Below are 17,889 nucleotides of genomic sequence, written 5' to 3' on the forward strand. Positions count from 1 at the left end.
AAAACAAGCACTGAAATAGATGTCAAAGCCTGAGGGAATATAGCCTTATGAAGACAAGCAAAATGCACAAAATAAAGTCAAAAATTCACTGAGGTTATGAAACTGATAAATACTGCATGTGTCTGTGAAAGTTCCTGAACTCCAAAATGCTGAAAGCAGTGACTACTGTGTGGAAATATGACAAAACCCCTTTAATTTTCTTATGTTCTTTTTTAGGTACCTCATAGTAATCACTGTTGGTGGCAGAGTGCTCTGCTAATACACATTCAGTCTGCTGCAACATGGCTGTTCTTGTACTGTGACTTTCCAAATCTTACCTGTTCTCACTCTTTAAATGGATTAATGATGTTTGGAAAAATTACCTTTGAAAAACCCAAAAAAAAAATATTACAAATGTCTTCATAATCACCTGTCCATGCTGAGACTGCTTGTGGTTTCGGATGAGCCTTCTCCATTTATGTATACGTTATTAAAAGCTTCACAGATGTTGGGTCAGACAATTTTCTATCTTCACATGAAACACTGACTAAAAGTGATCTGCTGAGTTTCCATCCAAACTTATGCTGTGCCTTTCACATTGTTAGGTTCTTCCACAGGTTAGGATGGGCTCACTGCTGTCAAACAAGCACAGCACCTTTGATCACCATAAACTAACATTATACTTATGCTAATATGGAATGTTTGAATTTAAATCATTAAAACACTTCAACAACTATAAAGTTCAGTGAGTGTGCATTTTAAATTTAAAAATCAAAACAGATGGCTATTTTTATATACTTCTGTTTTATTTTGTCTTGATCTGAAAGCAGCATTCACATTTAAAAAGAAGTAGTTATTGTTATATGCAGAGATCAGCCACATAGCAGAAGATGCAGTTTTTCTGATAAATTAGGCCCAGGCTTATATCACATTTTATTCAGCAGAAATGGCCTAGTTTTGTTGTTCTATGCTACTATCTATTAAAACAAAATTGGAATCTTTTCAGTCCAACAGTTTTTCTTAAAAGACTCTTATAGGCATATTTGACCTTTACATTATGAATTTCATTTCATTGTAAGCTCTCACATTTCTATTACTGCTTAACATGAACTCTCACTGAAATGTGACCCTGCAATTTCTATCTATATAGCTTTCTGCTTAACAGTGATCAGGCTAAAATCATAGGATAGTTGCTGCAGAAATAGTATTTCCTGTTATTTCAGACAATGAAGGTCATAAAAGTTTCACATAAAAGGAAATTTATTTTTTCACATTTTTCAATTGTGGCATACATTTTAAATTCCTTGTTATAGCTACCTCTGATAGTGCTTGCCAAAACTGTTTTGTCCCCAGCTTCCTTTTCTCTCTTTTAGGTAAGGCATATAGTTTATCATTAGCATTTCTCCACCTACGGGATAAAAGTAACAAATACAAAGATTCAAAGCTTACCAAGCAATGCAGTTGGAAAAAAAACCCAAAAACCAGGCCTGACTGTGTCTGGTGTTTACTCATGCATTCTTATCCCATTAGCAAATAATTTTGTTTTTCAGGAGTAGGCATTCAAATAAAGGACCCCAAAGAGATTCATAAGCTGTTCATCTTCATAATCTTATTGAACCAGATAAGGAGAACTGCACAAGTCTGTTTCCATGATGAATGATGTGGCTGATCTCTAATTCAGATTTCTGGACACTAGTGCCTCATTGTATATTAGGCTTCATTGGAAGGCACAGAACAACAGATATTGCTATCATGAAAGGACTGAATTTTTTTAGTGCATTGTTGTAGTTGAAGTCATCAGTTGCTTTTTCATTAAGCAGATAAACGTATTAATAAATAGGCACATCTTGTCAGTTGTGCTCTGTGTGCTTCCATGCTCACAGGAAATGCTCTATTGTACAATATAAAACAATGCAATTTCAAATAAATAACAAAATATAAAAATAAACAAAATAAGTTCTTAAAATAAAAACAAACAACAAATTTACAGTCTCTTCTGTAGATAGTTACGCAAGATGCCTGATGAACATTCGTAGGGTGTCAATGTTTTCAAAAGTTTAACAATATTGAACAAAAGATCAGTAGTTAGGTTGGGTGGTTTTGTGTTTGTGTTTGGGGGGTTTTGAGCAATGCATTTTAACTACAAAATGGAGCATATTCTGAAGCACATGTTCCAGTCCTGGTTATAGTTTCTTATAAAGCATATTATATTTGGAAATAGCTAATGATTTCAGTTACAAAGCACATACAGTAAGAGCTTTCAAATGCCCACTCTATCTGGCAGCACTGCAGCACAGCTGAAATGAAGTGTTATTTTTGTGTGGGCACATGGAGTACAAAATGTTTTGGCCCAGGGCTCCTTCTCTGCCTGAATAGCTCCATGCCAGAGATTCTGGACAGCCATCTCACAGTCCTTAACCTCCTTAACTCCTGCCTTCCTGTGGGGAATTAACTCTGTCAAAAGACTGGGAATTTACTGCTAGGCAGTTAGCTTGGGAAAGAGGGGGAAACATGAGTGTCTGATGGAAGTGTTTACACAAATCCTCACTGTCAAGGTGTTGCACCCATACAAGGACAAAGAGCAGATGAGGCAAATACTGTATTTGTGAAAATACAGAATTTGAGAAAAACAACCTCAGTACCAACAGCAATCTAAATAAAGTGTGGGAGCAGCATCCAATGAAATCCAGTAATGTTGATCTAATACACTGTAGTACATTGACAAAATACAGTACATTGACTGCTGATGCACACTTTGCAAGTAGCTACACAACACCAATAATTACTGCACTTATATGCTATCTTTAGTTAGGATAGATCAAAATGTAGGCCATATAGCTCAAACCATCAAAAAACAGTGAATGCATAGTACTTTCAGCCATTACACAAGTTTTGAGCCATCAGCACTACTTAAAAATCCCTCAAAAAAAAAGAAAATATAGGAGTTGTGTATGACTCTTAGAACAACTTCCACATCAACTGTTACAGTTGCATAGATTGTACTGGCTTAGTGTTATAATAACTCATCCAAGTTCATTTATGATGGGCATATCATAAAGAAAATCTTCAAAAGCTAAGGTCTGAATAAAACTATCTTCATCACAGCACAATAGTGTTTATCAGTAGAAATCAATCCAAAATTGTTGACCTTAAATTCTAATCCTAAAAAAAAATAGTATTGGCTTAATTTTCTGGGTCATTCAAATGAATGCCAGAAAATATAATGGTGGAGGTTTTGGGTTTTTTTTGAAAACTGTGTATAATAAGAATTGATTTTTTTATTTTCTTTTTTTTTCTTTTTTTTTAATATCTTGGATTTTAGCCTACTAACTCTTATTTTTTCCCCTCATATTCTTTTACACACAGTATGATTAACCCAATAGGTTTTATACAATAAACACACTGAAGTTTAGTGAAGGGGTTTTGGCTTTGAAGCAACGATAAATATTTGTGTTACATGTACACACACCTGTTAATTTAAAAATCTGGCTTTGATCACATTCATCTCTTCAATGCATTCATGTCTAATGTATGGCAGCAGTTCAAGAGAGGAATGAATTAGCCTCTCAATTTATAGTCTACATTATAAAGTAGTGACTAAGATCATGGAATTATGAAATATATTTCGGATTTTAGAGCTGATGCACACGATGACTACATTAGTAGTTTATCTACTAATAGCTGCACTATTTAATTAGGTAAAACTTTCAGACATAAATTTAGTATGTCCATGATGAATAAAGTTTTTACTTATGGGATTTACTACAATTATCTTAATGCATCATTAGGCATTCTTGTCAGGCAAAAGTTAAGACTACTTTCAGCTGAAAATCTGTGCAGTGCATTTGGGATGCACAATGAATACAGAGCACATATAGGAAGCACCAATTCAAGAATATGTATTGCTCACAGAATTCTTCTCCAGAATGCCATCTCGGCTGGGGAATAGTCTTCATTTCAGTTCACTTCAGTATGGTCTGTATTTTTAATTGGATTTTGTAAATATAATTATTCATAGAAAGTGAGGAGTACATCTCTCTCTTAGGAGAAAGAATCTAGCAGGCTATCAATCTTTGGAATAAAACCATTAAACCAAATTTATTTAATAATAGGACAAACATCTCAAAAGGTTCTGTCATATTTATTATTCAATCATTTATTCACTACTGTTCTCTAATACCTCAAAGGTGAAATGCGTCTCTTCCATGTTGATCAAATTAGTTTCACAAGAGGTTTAGAAAACTGGGTCTATTCAGCCTTGAGAAGAGAAGGCTTAGGGGAGATCTTATTACAATGCTGCAGTATTGATAGGGCAGTTACAAAGAAGATGGAGAATCCCTATTTAAAAGTAGTTACATGGACAAGACAGGGGTCAATGGGCACAAGTTTCTCCTGGGAACATTCTGTTTCATTACAAGAGGGAAATTTTTCACTATGAGGACAGTCAGACGATGGAATGGTCTCCAAGGGGAAGTGGTGGATTTCCAAACTTTCACTTTGGAAGTTTTAAGTCTCAGCTTGATTGGGTGCCGAGACATCTCATAGACAATAAGGTCTGAGAGCCCTTCCCCTATCACCACAGTCTGAGGAAATTGGTGTTGTTCAGCCTGGAGAAGAAAAGGCTCCAAAGTCACCTTATAGCAACCTTCTGATAACTGAAAGGGGCCTACAAGAAAGCTGGGGTAGGGCTTTATGAACAGGTGTGTAGTGAGACAACAAGGGGAAATGGTTTAAAACTTGAAGAGGGGAGATTTAGGTTTGACATTAGGAAGAAATTCTTTCCTGTGAGGGTGGTGAGACACTGGGACAGGTTGCCCAAGGAAAGTGGCTGCTCCCTCCCTGGAAGTGTTCAAGGCCAGGTTGGATGAACCTTGAGGAACCTGGTCTAACAGGAGGTGCCCCTGCTCATGAAGGAGGGTCAGACCTCGATGATCTTTAAGGTCCCTTCAAAACCTATCCATTCTATGATTTTATGGTTCTATTAATATTAGGAGGGCTGGACCAGATGATCCCCTTCAACCTGACATTCTATGATTCTATGAATTGCTAAGTTTGGGACTGACCAAGCTGATCAACACATTAAATCAGAGTAACAGCAAAGCAAAACAGAACAGAAATCACCATACACATTTTATTTTTTAAAAAAATCTATTTTTCTTTAATACGGCATAAACAATTCAAAATGACACTGAAGTCAAATAACCACATATTTTAATTGGAAATTTCTTAAGTTAAGGAAAAAAATAGTTTAAAAGTCCACATATCAATGCTGAATTTTATTTTTCATATAATCTTGTCTTGGAATTGTTTTAAGTAAAATCATACGAGCCTACTGTTGGACTCCATTTAATTTAATTTATTTATCCATAATATCCATTTATCAAATAAATGGTATTAATATTACACAGAATTACTTTATTTGAAATACATTTTTAAAAGCCATTATATATATAATGGTGCTATGGGCAAACTAGACACATATCAAGATTTGGTATTAATAATTGAATTTATCTTTTTGGAAGATCTACTTCACTAGTGTCACACCTACCTACAAAACAAATCCACTGAGATCAGTTACTTTGTATTGTCCCAGTAACACATCAGATTTGTATGCACTGACACAAAACCTCCTCTGCACCTTGTAGTTGAAATGAGACACAGTTTGAATCCAGCCTCCAAGACACCAAAGAAAAAGCTTTGCATTGCCCATCTGTACAGAGAATTTTACTCTTTGTTAATACATCTGCTAAGCGGAACTATCTGGCACATCAACAGCTTCCTCAAAATTGGCAGCTGTTTTTCTATAAAGCATTTGGTAATTGCTTAGTAAAACAACATGGCTTTTACAAAATCTGAAATCTCACCTGTCCTTTGATGTCAAAATAGTTTGTCTCAGTATATACTGCAATTGCTTCAAAAGTTACAACATGTAGCCTTAAAAAGTGAACTAAAGCAACAAGACAAAAGGACATAAATAAAAAGCACATAAATAAAACAGGTATGCAGACCTCCTAAAAGAAAAACTACAAGATATCCGAAAACACATTATGTAAAGTTAGGTTATCATAAACATAAACTAAGACAGGATTAAGACAGGAATTTTCCATATCTCTTTCTGGAAGACCTAGCTAACTGCTACTGCAGATTGGAAAGGAAGATTCCCAACAGCACAGGCTTTGAACTACCATCAGCTGTGAAATAGAAATTTAAGCCCTAAATTTCACAAAAGCATAGAATGGCTTTGGTTGGAAAGATCACCTACACCACCTCTCCCCTGCAAAGTGTAGGAGTATCTCTCTGGGTGAATTTCTTCCTAATATCAAATGTAAATCTACTCTTTTCTAGTTTAAAGCCATTACTCCTTGACCTATCACTACACACACTTGTAAAAAGCCCTTCCCTAGCTTTCTTGTTGGCCCTTGAGGTATTAGAAGGCTACTATCAGGTCACGTTGGAGCCCTTTCTTCTCCAGACTGAACCCCCCCCCAACTATCCCAGCCTGCTTCCATAGGACATGTGCTCCAGCCCTCTCATCATCTCTGTGACCCTCCTCTGGATTTGTTCCACCAGCTCCATATCCTCTTGTGCTGGGGGCTCCAGAATTTAATACAGTACTGGAGGTGGGGTCTCACAAGAACAGAGTAGAGGGGAAGAATCATCTCCCTTGACCTGCTGGCCATGCTTCTTTGGATGTAGCCCAGGTTATGGTTGGCTTTCTGGGCCACAGTCACACATTGCTGGCTCATGGTTGAGCTTTGCATCTACCAGCACCTCCAGGTCATTTTTTCCTTGAGGCTGTTCTCAATCCATTCTCTGCCCAACCTGAGCTTTGTGCAGGACCTTGTACTTGGACTTTTTGAGCTTCATGAGGCTTGCATGGGCCCACCCCTCAAGCCTGCTCAGGTCCCTCTGAGCAGCCTCCTTTCCCTCCAGCACATCGATCACCCTGCACAGCTTGGTGCCACCAGCAAACTTGCTGAGGGTGTGCTCAATTCCACTGTCCATGTTGCCAAAAAAAATGCCAAACAGTGACGGTTCCAATTCCAGTGCCACTCATCACTGATCTCCACTAGGATGTCAAGCCATTGACTGCAAAGCTCTGAGTGAGACCATCCAGCCAATTCCTTATCCTCAAAGTGATCCATCCAGTAAGCCTGCATCATTTAGAGCCTCCAATTTAGAGACCATGAAGCATGCTGGACAGTGTCAAATGTTTTGCACAAGTGCAGATAGATGACATCAGTCACTCTTTTCCTTATCCACCAACCCTGTTACCACATCACAGAAGGCCACCAAATTTTGCAGGTATGATTTGCCCCATTTTGTTATCACACTGTCCTATTACTAGGGGCTTTGGTAAAAAGTCTGTCTCTATGTTTCATGGGCTGCAATAAGGGCTCGACCTTCTCTTCTCCAGGCTAAACAACTCCAAGTCTCTCAGCCTTGACACAGAGCATAACCTGAATTAAGATGTTACGTTTTAGTATCTAATGATCATTTAACTGCACATAAAAGAAGATGCAATGAAACAGTCCTACAATAAATATGCGAAACATAATTATAATACGTTACTATTAATTGATCTATATGCAGCAAAATGAGAGGTGGTGGACTACATAGATTTTTCTGTCAGATTGACGAACTTCATTTGTGAGACATGGGGCAGCAGTCTGCTTCAACCCTAGGGATCTCCAAAGGGCCTCATCTCAGGACCAATATTTATAGGGTCTCAAGGTGATTGACTTTGGTCAGTATTTTTTCCATGATGGCCACAATTTGAGTTAGGTCATCTTTGAAGTCTCAGGCATGTTTCCCAGACCAGGGAGTTCTCTGTGTGGTTAGTGTGCCTGAAGGCCCCAGATAATTGTATTTGCACTAGGACAATAAAGTAAGGTAACACACTGTTCCAACCCACTGCTCCAGTAGGTAAGGTCAGAAAGTACCAGATTGTCTCAGACTGCTGCACTTGCTATTGAAACATGAATTATGTTGGGCCCACTGCCTTTGTAAGTAAAGCAAGAACAATGCTAGCTGGTGTTGACATTAAAATGAGACCCAGTGAGCAGTCTGTCTGCACCACCACACCTTGCTAACCCTCTCTGACTGGGAGGATAGAGAAGACTACCTGTGTTCCTGATCCTTTTAACACTGCACCACGGGATCGTGGTGAATAATTCTCTTTGAATTATTGAATAATAACTCTCTTTGAATAATAACTCTTTGAATAATTCTAAATTACCTCAACACAGTATCATCGGTGGCTACATGGAATAGTAAGAGTGTATTGTAATCTGTGATATCCACCAGGCTTGGCAGCCTCTCAGTGACACTGTGAAGCAAGCTCCTGGTAGGTAGCCAACTTCCCTAGAGTTGTCTGGACAACAAATGGATGCTTCTGTGCCTCTTAGTAAGCACCCTCCAATTACTAATACTTCACATGCTTGTCTGGTGGCATTAGCTCTAAAGTTCCCAGATGCTGTCCTTCCTTCCTGCTGAGCTCTTCTTCAACATAGCTTCTTGTTAGAAAAGTTCTAGCTGGGCATAGTCCCAACTATGACATCCTCTCCCTCCTACAGGTGCCAGGGACAGTTCTAAATGGTAGAACTTCATGCAGTCTAAGGTTTGGACAGCTATTTCCATCTATGGGAGGTCTGCCTGGGTTGAGATGTCAGCATACGTGATAGGCTGCAGGGCTTCTGTTTTGAGTTTTAGACTCAGCCTTCTAATTGCAGCAGATGGAGACCATTTTTTGTAAGACACACTGTCCTCATAGTTCTCAGAAACAAATGTCCCAACTATTTATAATTTTTTTAAAAAAGATGTCAGCCTTTAAATCCAATTCCCCACAGTCTTAAAAAATTCTGAGTAGACCTGCACAGCCATTAGGCTGCAGCCTAAGAATGTTGTTGAGGAGAGTGGGATCACCATCTGTTTCTGCTCCCTCTGAGCTCAGTGCAGTGGCAGACTCAACTTCTCCCCTCCTTTCAGAATGGGAAAAAAGATCAGCTTGCAGAGCTTAGCAATAAAAGGCCCAATACCAATATGCAGGTTGGACCCATTCTTACAGAGCCTGCTACCTCCGTGAAGCATGGGTTAAAGGTTTAAAGAAAAAGGTTCCCACCTTAGCATGGCTTTCAGGATATTATCCATTATTGATTTTTCAGGTAGGCAGTGATGAAGTTGCTACAAGAAGTCCAAGGACTATCAGGACTTCAGGGCCCTGGAATAACAATTCAGAAATCCTGAACACAAGCAGTGTCCTCTATTGCTCCAGATGCAGGGAATGTTGAGAGAAGGAGAGAGACAAGACAGAAGATCAATATCTAGCTCCAAGATTGGTATCACTGGCAGGATTTGAGGTCTTTCAATCATGGGCCACTATACAAAACACCAGGAGTTCTGGAAACAGAGGGGTACACCTGTCTCAAGGGGTAAAAAGGTTTTAGCACAGGAATTAGCAGGGCTCATAGGTAGAGCTTCAAACTATATGGGTATTTTAAACTAGATTGACAGATAGATAGATAGATATTTGAAGGAGGAAGAGTATAAAATCAGACTCACTAGAGACAAGCCCGGGGGTGGCACACCCAAGGTTTTGTGAGATGGTGCGGTAGAGAGGTCCTTCTGTCTGCCATTTCAGTGGAGGAAGAAAATGGACAGCCATGCAGCAGCAAAGATGCAAGGGTTATTTATTGCTGGGTTAGAAACCACAGAGCACCTGAGAATGATCAGGTAAGAATTAGGGATTTTCCCCTCAGAAAGGTGACAGCAGCAATAGCTCAACTGAAGTGCACCTCCACCAATCCACAGAGCATGGGCAAAGAGAAGGGAGGAGCTGGAAGCAATTGTGCAGCAGAAAAAGTCTGATTTTAGTTGCCATCACAGAAACATGGAGAGGTGAGACTCACATAGCTGAGTGCTGCAACAGATGGCTACGAACTCTGCAGAAGAAATAGACAAGGCAGGAGAGCCTTGGGGTGGCTGTGTATGTTACGGAGTGTTTTGATTGCCTAGAGCTTAATGGTGGTGGCAACAGAGTTGAGTATTTTTGAGTGAGAATCAGGAAGAAGGCCAGTAAGGCAGATGCCATGGTGGGGAGTCTGTTACAGAGACCCAACCAGACAAGGAGACAGAGGAAATATTCTCTAAGTAGCTGGGAGAAGCATCATGACCACTATCACTTGTTCTCATGGGACACATCAACTTAACCAGGTATCTGATGGAAATAAAATACAGCAGAGAAGAAACAGTTTAGGGGGTTCCTGGGATATGTGGAAGTTAAGATAACTTCCAGAAGAGAACAGCTGGTGAGGGAGCCAGCTAAGGAAGAGGCTCTGCTAGACTTGTTCTTTGCAAATGGAGAAGGATTTGTGGGTGATGTGAGGGCTGGAGGCCATCCTGGGGATGTGATCATAAAATGACAGTTTTCAGTTCTTGGCCTTTCAGAGGGCATACTTTGTCCTGTTCAGGAGATAGGTTGACAGAGTTCCTTAGGAGGATGTCCTGAAGAGCAAAGGAGTCCAGGAAGGCTGAACACTCTTCAAGAAGGAAATCTTAAGGGTGCAGAAGCAGGCTGTTGTCCTGTGCCAAAAGATGAGCTGTTGTGGAAGAAGACCAGCTTGGCTGAACAGAGAGCTTTGGCTGCAAGTCAGAAAAAAAAAGAGAGTTTATGGTGTTTGGAAGAAGGGGGATGATGAAAATGTTGTGAGGCTATGCAGGAAAAAAATTAGAAGAGATAAAGTTCAACTAGAACTTAATCTGGCTGCTGCCGTAGAAGACAATAAAAAGTGTTTCTATAAATGCTTGAGGAACAAAAGGAGGGCAACAGGGAATCTCCATCTGCTGTTGGATGCAGGGAGAAACATAGTGACAGAGGGTGAGGTAAAGGTTGAGGTACTTAATGCCTTCTTTGCCTCAGTCTTTAGTGGCAAGACCAGTTCTTACCACTTGTTCTTCTCCAAGTGCCCATGTCCCGGAGTGGGATACAGGAACAGTGAGCAGAATGGAGCCCCCATAATCCAAGGGGAATCCTAGCTCCACCACCTAGCCCCAACAATTTTATGGGGCTGGATGGGATCCACCCAAGGGTACTGAGGAGCTGGGAGAAGTGCTCACCACCATTTACGAGCAGTCTTGGCCAGCTGAGAAGGTCCCAGTTGACATGAGGTTAGCAAATGTGATGCCCATCTAGAGAAAGCACCATAAGGAGGATCTGAGTAACTACAGGCCTGTCAATCTGACAAGGATGCTGGCACTGAGGAGCTCCCTTTGACCATGGCTGTTCTTGCTCAGCAGAGCTGAGATAACCTGTTGAGCTCTCTCCCTGTGACCCAGGCTTCAGTGTCACCACATCAGAGCAGAGCATCAGATTGTTATCTGAGAACAACTTTGCCTCTGCTCTCAGCCTGGAGGAGTCCAGAACACCCCTTCTCTCCAAGGAGACAGGAAGACCCTCTTCAGCCCCACAAATATTCAGTAAAGCTGTATGCTGAGTAAGGTTCAAGAAGATGTAGTAATAAGATATAGAATAGCCTATCTGATAAAATAAATAAAAATTGAGTGTTTGAGAATGAAATATATCCTTAAAACTATACTATGTCAGATTATCACCCATCCTGAAAATTTAAAGAGGAAGATATTCTGGGAAAATAGACTATTTAATTTGATAAGACAATCAAGAAAGGGGTACAGTGGATTGATTGACATAACCAATTCTGTAATCTTCATATTTGAAATATCCTTTCAAAAAGTGACTAAAAGCTCCTAAAAAGCTACTGAGAAATACACAATGGTGTGTTTTTAAGCACTCAGGCAGTAAAATTCTAAGTCTCAAACAGAAGTTCTGAGGAAAACTTTAGTTTTAATTAAAAAAAAACCAAAACATGGACTTGAAAAAAAATTTTACTTGCAATTGGACCTTGTATTAATGAATAAAGAAGGTCTAGCTGAGCACATTAAGGTTGGGGACAGCGTTGGTGACGGTGACAGTTACAATGACATGGTGGAGTTTAATATTTTATAAGGAAGAAGAAGGGGAGTAAGTAGGATTACAACCCTGGACTGAAGGGCTGATTTTGTACTCCTTAAGGATCAACTTGCAGGAATCCATGCGGCAAGACTCTGGAAGGAAAGGTAGCCAAGAAAGTTGGTCAATTTTTAAATACCTCTTCCTTAAAGCTCAAAATTGGTGCATTCTTTTGAATACAAAATCGGGTAGAGATTGGTAAGAGACCTACATGGATCAGCAAGGAGCTTCTGAAGAAAGTCTCGTGGAAGAAAGAAAATTACAGCTCATGGAAGAAGGGACTTGTCACTTGGGAGAACTCTAGGGATGATGTCAAAGAATGTAGGAGGGCAACAAGAAGGATCAAAGCCCTCTTAGAATTCAAACTGGCAAAGGAAGTAAAAGGAAATGAGAAGAGCTTCTGCAAATACATCAACAGTAAAAGGAAGAATAGGGAAAATGTGGGCCCACTGCTGAGTGGGCAGAATTGCTGAATGTCTTCTGTGCTTCAGTCTTCACTCCTATGAGCTGCCCTTGTGAACTCCAGACACTGGATATAAGAGAGAGAAAGGCTGGAAGAGGGAAGACTCACTACTGGTCAACTAAGACTGAGTTAGAGATCAGTTATGCAAATTGAATGTACACAAGTCCATGGGCCCTGATGGGATGCACCCAAGAGTGTAGAGAGAGCTGCCTGATGTTATTGTCCTACCACTCTATCATTTTTGAGAGATCATGGCTACCAGGAAGGAGGAAGGAGGAAAGCCAGTGTCACTCCAGTCTTCAAAAAGGGAAAGAAAGAAGATCCAGACAATCACAGACCAGTCAGCCTCACCTCCATCCCTGGAAAAAATGGAGTGGAGTGGATCATTCTGGAGGTCATCCCTAAGCACATGGAAGAGAAGAAGGTTATCAGTAGTAAGCATGTATTTACCAAGGGGAAATCATGCTTGACTAATCTGATAGCCTTCTATGATGTTGTGACTGAATGGGTAGATGCAGGGAGACCACCTGATGCAGTGTCCCATAATATCCTTGTGAGCAAGCTCAGGAAATGTGGGATAGAAGAATGTGCAGTAAGATGGAGTAAGAAGTGGCTACACAACAGAGCCCAAAGACTGGTGATCAATGACACAGAGTCCAGCTGGAGACCTGTGACTAGGAGATTCCTCCAGGGATCAGTGGTTCCAGTCCTGTTCAACATCTTATCAATGGGACAGAGTGTCTGCTCAGCAAGGTTGCTGGTGACACAAAGCTGGGAGGACTGGCTGGCACCCCAGAAGGCTGTGCTGCCATTCAGATGGATCTACACAGACTGGAGAGTTGGGCAGGGAGAAATTTAATGAATTACAACAAGGACAAGTGTGAAGTCTTGCATCTAGGAAAGAATAACCCCATGTACCAGTACAGGTTGGGGACTGAGTTGCTGGAGAGCAGCACCTGGAGAGAGACCTGGGAGTTTTAGTAAACAGGATGACCATGAGCCAGCAATGTGCCCTGGTGGCCAAGAAGGCCAATGGCATCTTGGGGCATATTAGAAAGGATGTGGTTAGTAGGTCAAGAGAGGTTCTCCTCCCCTTCTCCTCTACCCTGGTGAGGCTGCATCTGTCCCAAAGAACAGGGAACTGCTTGAGAGTCCAGAGCAGAGCCCCAGAGATGATGAAGGGAGTGGAACACCTGCCTTATGAAGAAAGGCTGTGGAAGTTGGACCTCTTCAACTTAGAGGAAACTGGAGGGTGACCTCATTAATATTTACAAATATGTAAAGGGTGAGTGTCAGGAGGATGGACCCAGACTCTTCTCAGTGATGAGCCATGATAGGTCAAGGGGTAACGGATGCAACCTGGCGCACTGGAGGTTCTGTGTAAACATAAGAAACAGCTTTTTCACTGTGAGGGTGACAGAGCACTGGAACAGGCTGCCCAGGGAGGTTGTGGAGTCTCCTTGTCTGGAGACATTCAAAACCCACCTGGACATATTCTTGTGTGACCTACACTAGGTGATCCTGCTCTGGCAGGGGGAGCTGGACTCTATGATCTCAAGGTCCCTTCCAACCCCTAACAGTCTGTGATTTTCATGAATTGTTCTGCACATCTGCAAGAGCACAGGCAAATGAAAACCTCTGCTTATCAAGGAAAGTGGAAAAAAAAATCTTAAACAGAAGTCTAGCAACTGATTTTGCCTGTTAGCATTGGTTGTCAAGTAAATATGCCCTTTTCTTTACTGTATATCATAGAATCATACAATGCTTTAGGGGTTGGAAGGGACCTTAAAGATCATCTTGTTATAACCCTCCTGCCTGGTCAAGGACACCTTCTACTAAACCAGGATGCTCAGTGTTCTGTCCAACCTGGCCTTAACATTTCCAGGGAGTGGGCAGCCATTGTTTCTCTGGGAAACTTGTGCCAGTGTCCCAGCACCTACATAGGAAAGAATTTTTTCCTAGGGTTTCTAAACCCACCTTCTTCTAATTTAAAACCATTACTTCTTGTCCTAGCACTACATGCCTTAGCAAAAAGCCCGTCAGAAACGGGAAGGCAGTTACAAGATCTTCCTGAAGTCTTCTCTTTTGCAGGATGAAAAACTCCAACCCTCTCATCCTGTCTTTATAGAAGAGGTGCTCTAGCCAGCTGACCATCTACTTGCTCCAACAACTCCATGTCCTCCTTGTATTGTGACTTCAGAACCTGACACAGGACTCCAGATTGGGTCTCACAAGAATGGAGCAGAGGGAGAGAATCGTCTCCCTTGACCTGCTGGCTACGCTTTTGATGCAGGCCAAGTTATAGTTGGCTTTCTGGGCTGCAGTTACACATTGTCAGCTCATGTTGAACTTCTCATCCACCAGTATCCCCAAGTCCTTTTTCTCAGGGCTGTTCTCAACCCATTCTCTACCCAGACATCAAATGTATCAAATGCTCTACAGCCTGGAACAAACATGTCTACCAAACAGAAGGCTGTGATTGAAGAACCAACTATAAATCTTTTCTAGATACCTACCTGGTAAAATTAAAGATAACTTTATTGCGTATGTCACATTATTTGTGATGGCTTTTATTCTAGGTGGCAAATACAGAATAGACTTTAGTGCATGGAGACCCTGAGTAGATTTTCTAGTTACAAACATATGCATTTAGGTCTCTTCACTCTATTATTATCATGAGGTGCATTAATGCATATAACCATAGCACCCATTAATTAAGAAAACATAACTGCAATGTTGAGGTAGCATTTCAAGTAACATGGTGTCAAATTCAAAATTAAAATTGAAAAACATCAAGTGTTCAGAAATTCTTAAAATAACATCTTACCTTATTTCAAAGACTAGGAAATGGGGGAAAAAGGCAAATTTTACAAAACTATCTTTATTTTCTCGTCTTACATTTGAACATTTCATTTCATTTTAAGACATCCACCCAATGTCAACTTCATTAGTTTAGACAAGAAAAAAAGGGTTTAAATGCACATCATATTGACATAACCTGAACACACCTGTATTAGTAGTGACAGCCTTGGTTTGCTAGAAGAACACCTTCTTCAGCATTACAATCAAGCACTTAAAAAAATATTGCTGAAAAGCAAGTGCCTAGATACTGGTCATTTCAGCAAATAAACAGCTTTTGTATGTTCCAACATTTCGGGTCCATAATACCCACACTTTATCATGTGTATGGAGTTCAGATCATACAAACACTGTACAGGTCAAAAAACTCTGAGAGTAAAACTAACCAGGTGTGTGAAAAGCACACATGCTATACATATTTAAAAATCTTACAAAGCAATGAATTTGGCCAACTACTACAAAGAAGAATATGTTTTCAAATAAGAATGGTCAAGTAACCTCCTACCTTTTCAGCTTAAATAAATACAGAAAAGGAACTTCATGAGTTTGAGATGGTCAAGAACACAAACCGGTGGAGTGGAAACTTAGGACGAGTTATACAGTGTTTTTGTATGCCAAGCTCAGGTTTTGTAATACAAAAACAAAATCATGAACAGCAATAATGACAAAGATCAAAGTATTCATATGAGCACATAATCCAAACAAAAAAATACACTTTGGGTTGTTAAGGAAAAATAAATTACAAAATACAGTTAAATTGCTTGTAAATGCAATAATGAATTCAAAGGTGTGCATTACTTTGAAAATACATTTACAATGCTACCGCAAAACAGGTGAAAAATAAATAAGAATGCTAAAAAGCATGTGTGGATAGAAAAAAAATTCTCATTAGCTCTGGAAGAATTATTAAAAAACAGATAATTTATAAGTTTTGGTCAACAAATCTGTCTAGTCACTTCCAGTTTTCACTGCTCTTCTTCAAGTAACTGGCAGCAAAACACGACAAAAGCACACCTTTGTCATTATGGCTTTCAAAAAAAGCATATATTTTCTGAAGAAGAAAGTATAAAATTGCCTGCCTTGTCTATAGAACTGCTGGTTTGTTTTTATTGCAGGAACTTCACTGGACTGTAGGGAAGTACCCTTACACACCCTTGCCATCCTGCTATAGTCCTGACAAGACAAGAAATTCCAGCACAAAAAGATTTTGATAAGTTTTGGACACTATGGGCTAGTATGCAGAGAAGGAAGAGGTCTATCCCCTTTCCATTGCATTTGTTTTCTAAATCAAAGTGTGAACTAATTTACAAATTGATCTCTAACATTACATGGCACATCCATATTTTCAAGTCGAAGATGCTGTCAATCATCCATTACTTTAGCGAACATAAAGACTTTAATACTGATTCCACTTTAACCAGATTCACATTTATTTCTTCTTTCACAATTCCTATGTAGGTCCTCCTTTGAAGGTATTTCAATCTTAACTAACATTACTGGAGCACAACTAGTTGTACAAACTTCTGTAGTCTTTGTACAAACACTCTTGTAATTTCTACTATACTGGAATTCCATTAACAAAAGGAGGTCTTCAGACTCAGAGGCTATTGAAAATACTTTTTTCATTAGCATTGCCAGCATTTTAGACAACCGTGAAGAGCTAAATCAGCCTCCTCAGTATGTCTGGAAAGTGACTGCACCATACTATCAGAGACAGGGTTTAGTGCTAACACAATTTTACTAAATTATCACCAGTCATAATGGGAGAAAAGGAAAAAAAAAAAAAAATCAATGTAGGTGTCAAAAGGAATCTTAAGATTTTATTCTTTTTCTACATGGCTGTGTATGTCTATTTTCCTTCTGTAGTTTTTAAGAAAACTGCTTTTTATATACTGCTATGAACTCACATAACAGCTTTGTGATATTTGTCTTCAGCTAAGACACTGCTAGTACTTCCTAGGACAGGAAAAATACATTTCAAGTTTAGTTTTGCTGAAGATACTGTTCATTTGTACCATTTCATTGGTCCATTGCATTGATGGTCAAAGAAGCACTCGTAATTTGACAAAATCTTAAAGCTTTCAGAACAGATGAATTAAAGAGATGGAATATGAATGCAGGAGAATCAAATCAAAGCACATAGGCATTGCATTGTTTCTAAGGGAGTTCTTGGAAAACGTGGCCATTACGGAAGTTGGTTTTGGGTTTGTTTTTTTTTAAGAGCACAAGAGAGCAGTTGAACAAATAAGCAATTTCCCATGTTCTCCTTGGTTCTAGTTATTTGTGACGCTGAAGGGTTTTCCTTTTCCTCCGCTTGAAAAAACAGCAGCACCTGTAGGTGTGACATGACATATGATATAAAACAAATCACAAAACTAAACGGTGTTTCCTTTCCTAATGAAAAACTGATATCTGACATATTTCACAGGTTTGGTGGTTTTTTTAAGTACCAAATGAAAAAAATATAAATAATACATAAACTATAATAATAATAGCTATTAATTTAGTAGTATTGTGTGAGGGTATCAAAAGCATAGGCATTACATGCTGTCTTAAAATGTAT

The 17,889-nt window shown here is 39.6% G+C and overlaps 1 protein-coding gene across 8 annotated transcripts in view; it reads right to left on the reverse strand.

Moving 5' to 3' along the window:
- Positions 1-15,332: 15,332 nt before the first annotated feature.
- Positions 15,333-17,889, reverse strand: part of CSNK1G3 (casein kinase 1 gamma 3) — a 69,978-nt gene continuing 67,421 nt past the window's right edge. For all 8 annotated transcript variants that reach the window (XM_071732049.1, XM_071732046.1, XM_071732050.1 and 5 more), the window contains one exon: positions 15,333-17,658. In XM_071732049.1, coding sequence (XP_071588150.1) covers positions 17,604-17,658 — 55 coding nt within the window. In that variant the 3' untranslated portion in view covers positions 15,333-17,603. The remainder of the gene's footprint in view (positions 17,659-17,889) is intronic.

This window comes from Heliangelus exortis, chromosome Z (genome assembly GCF_036169615.1).
Source record: "Heliangelus exortis chromosome Z, bHelExo1.hap1, whole genome shotgun sequence".
In the NCBI taxonomy this organism is placed as follows: Eukaryota; Metazoa; Chordata; class Aves; order Apodiformes; family Trochilidae; genus Heliangelus; species Heliangelus exortis.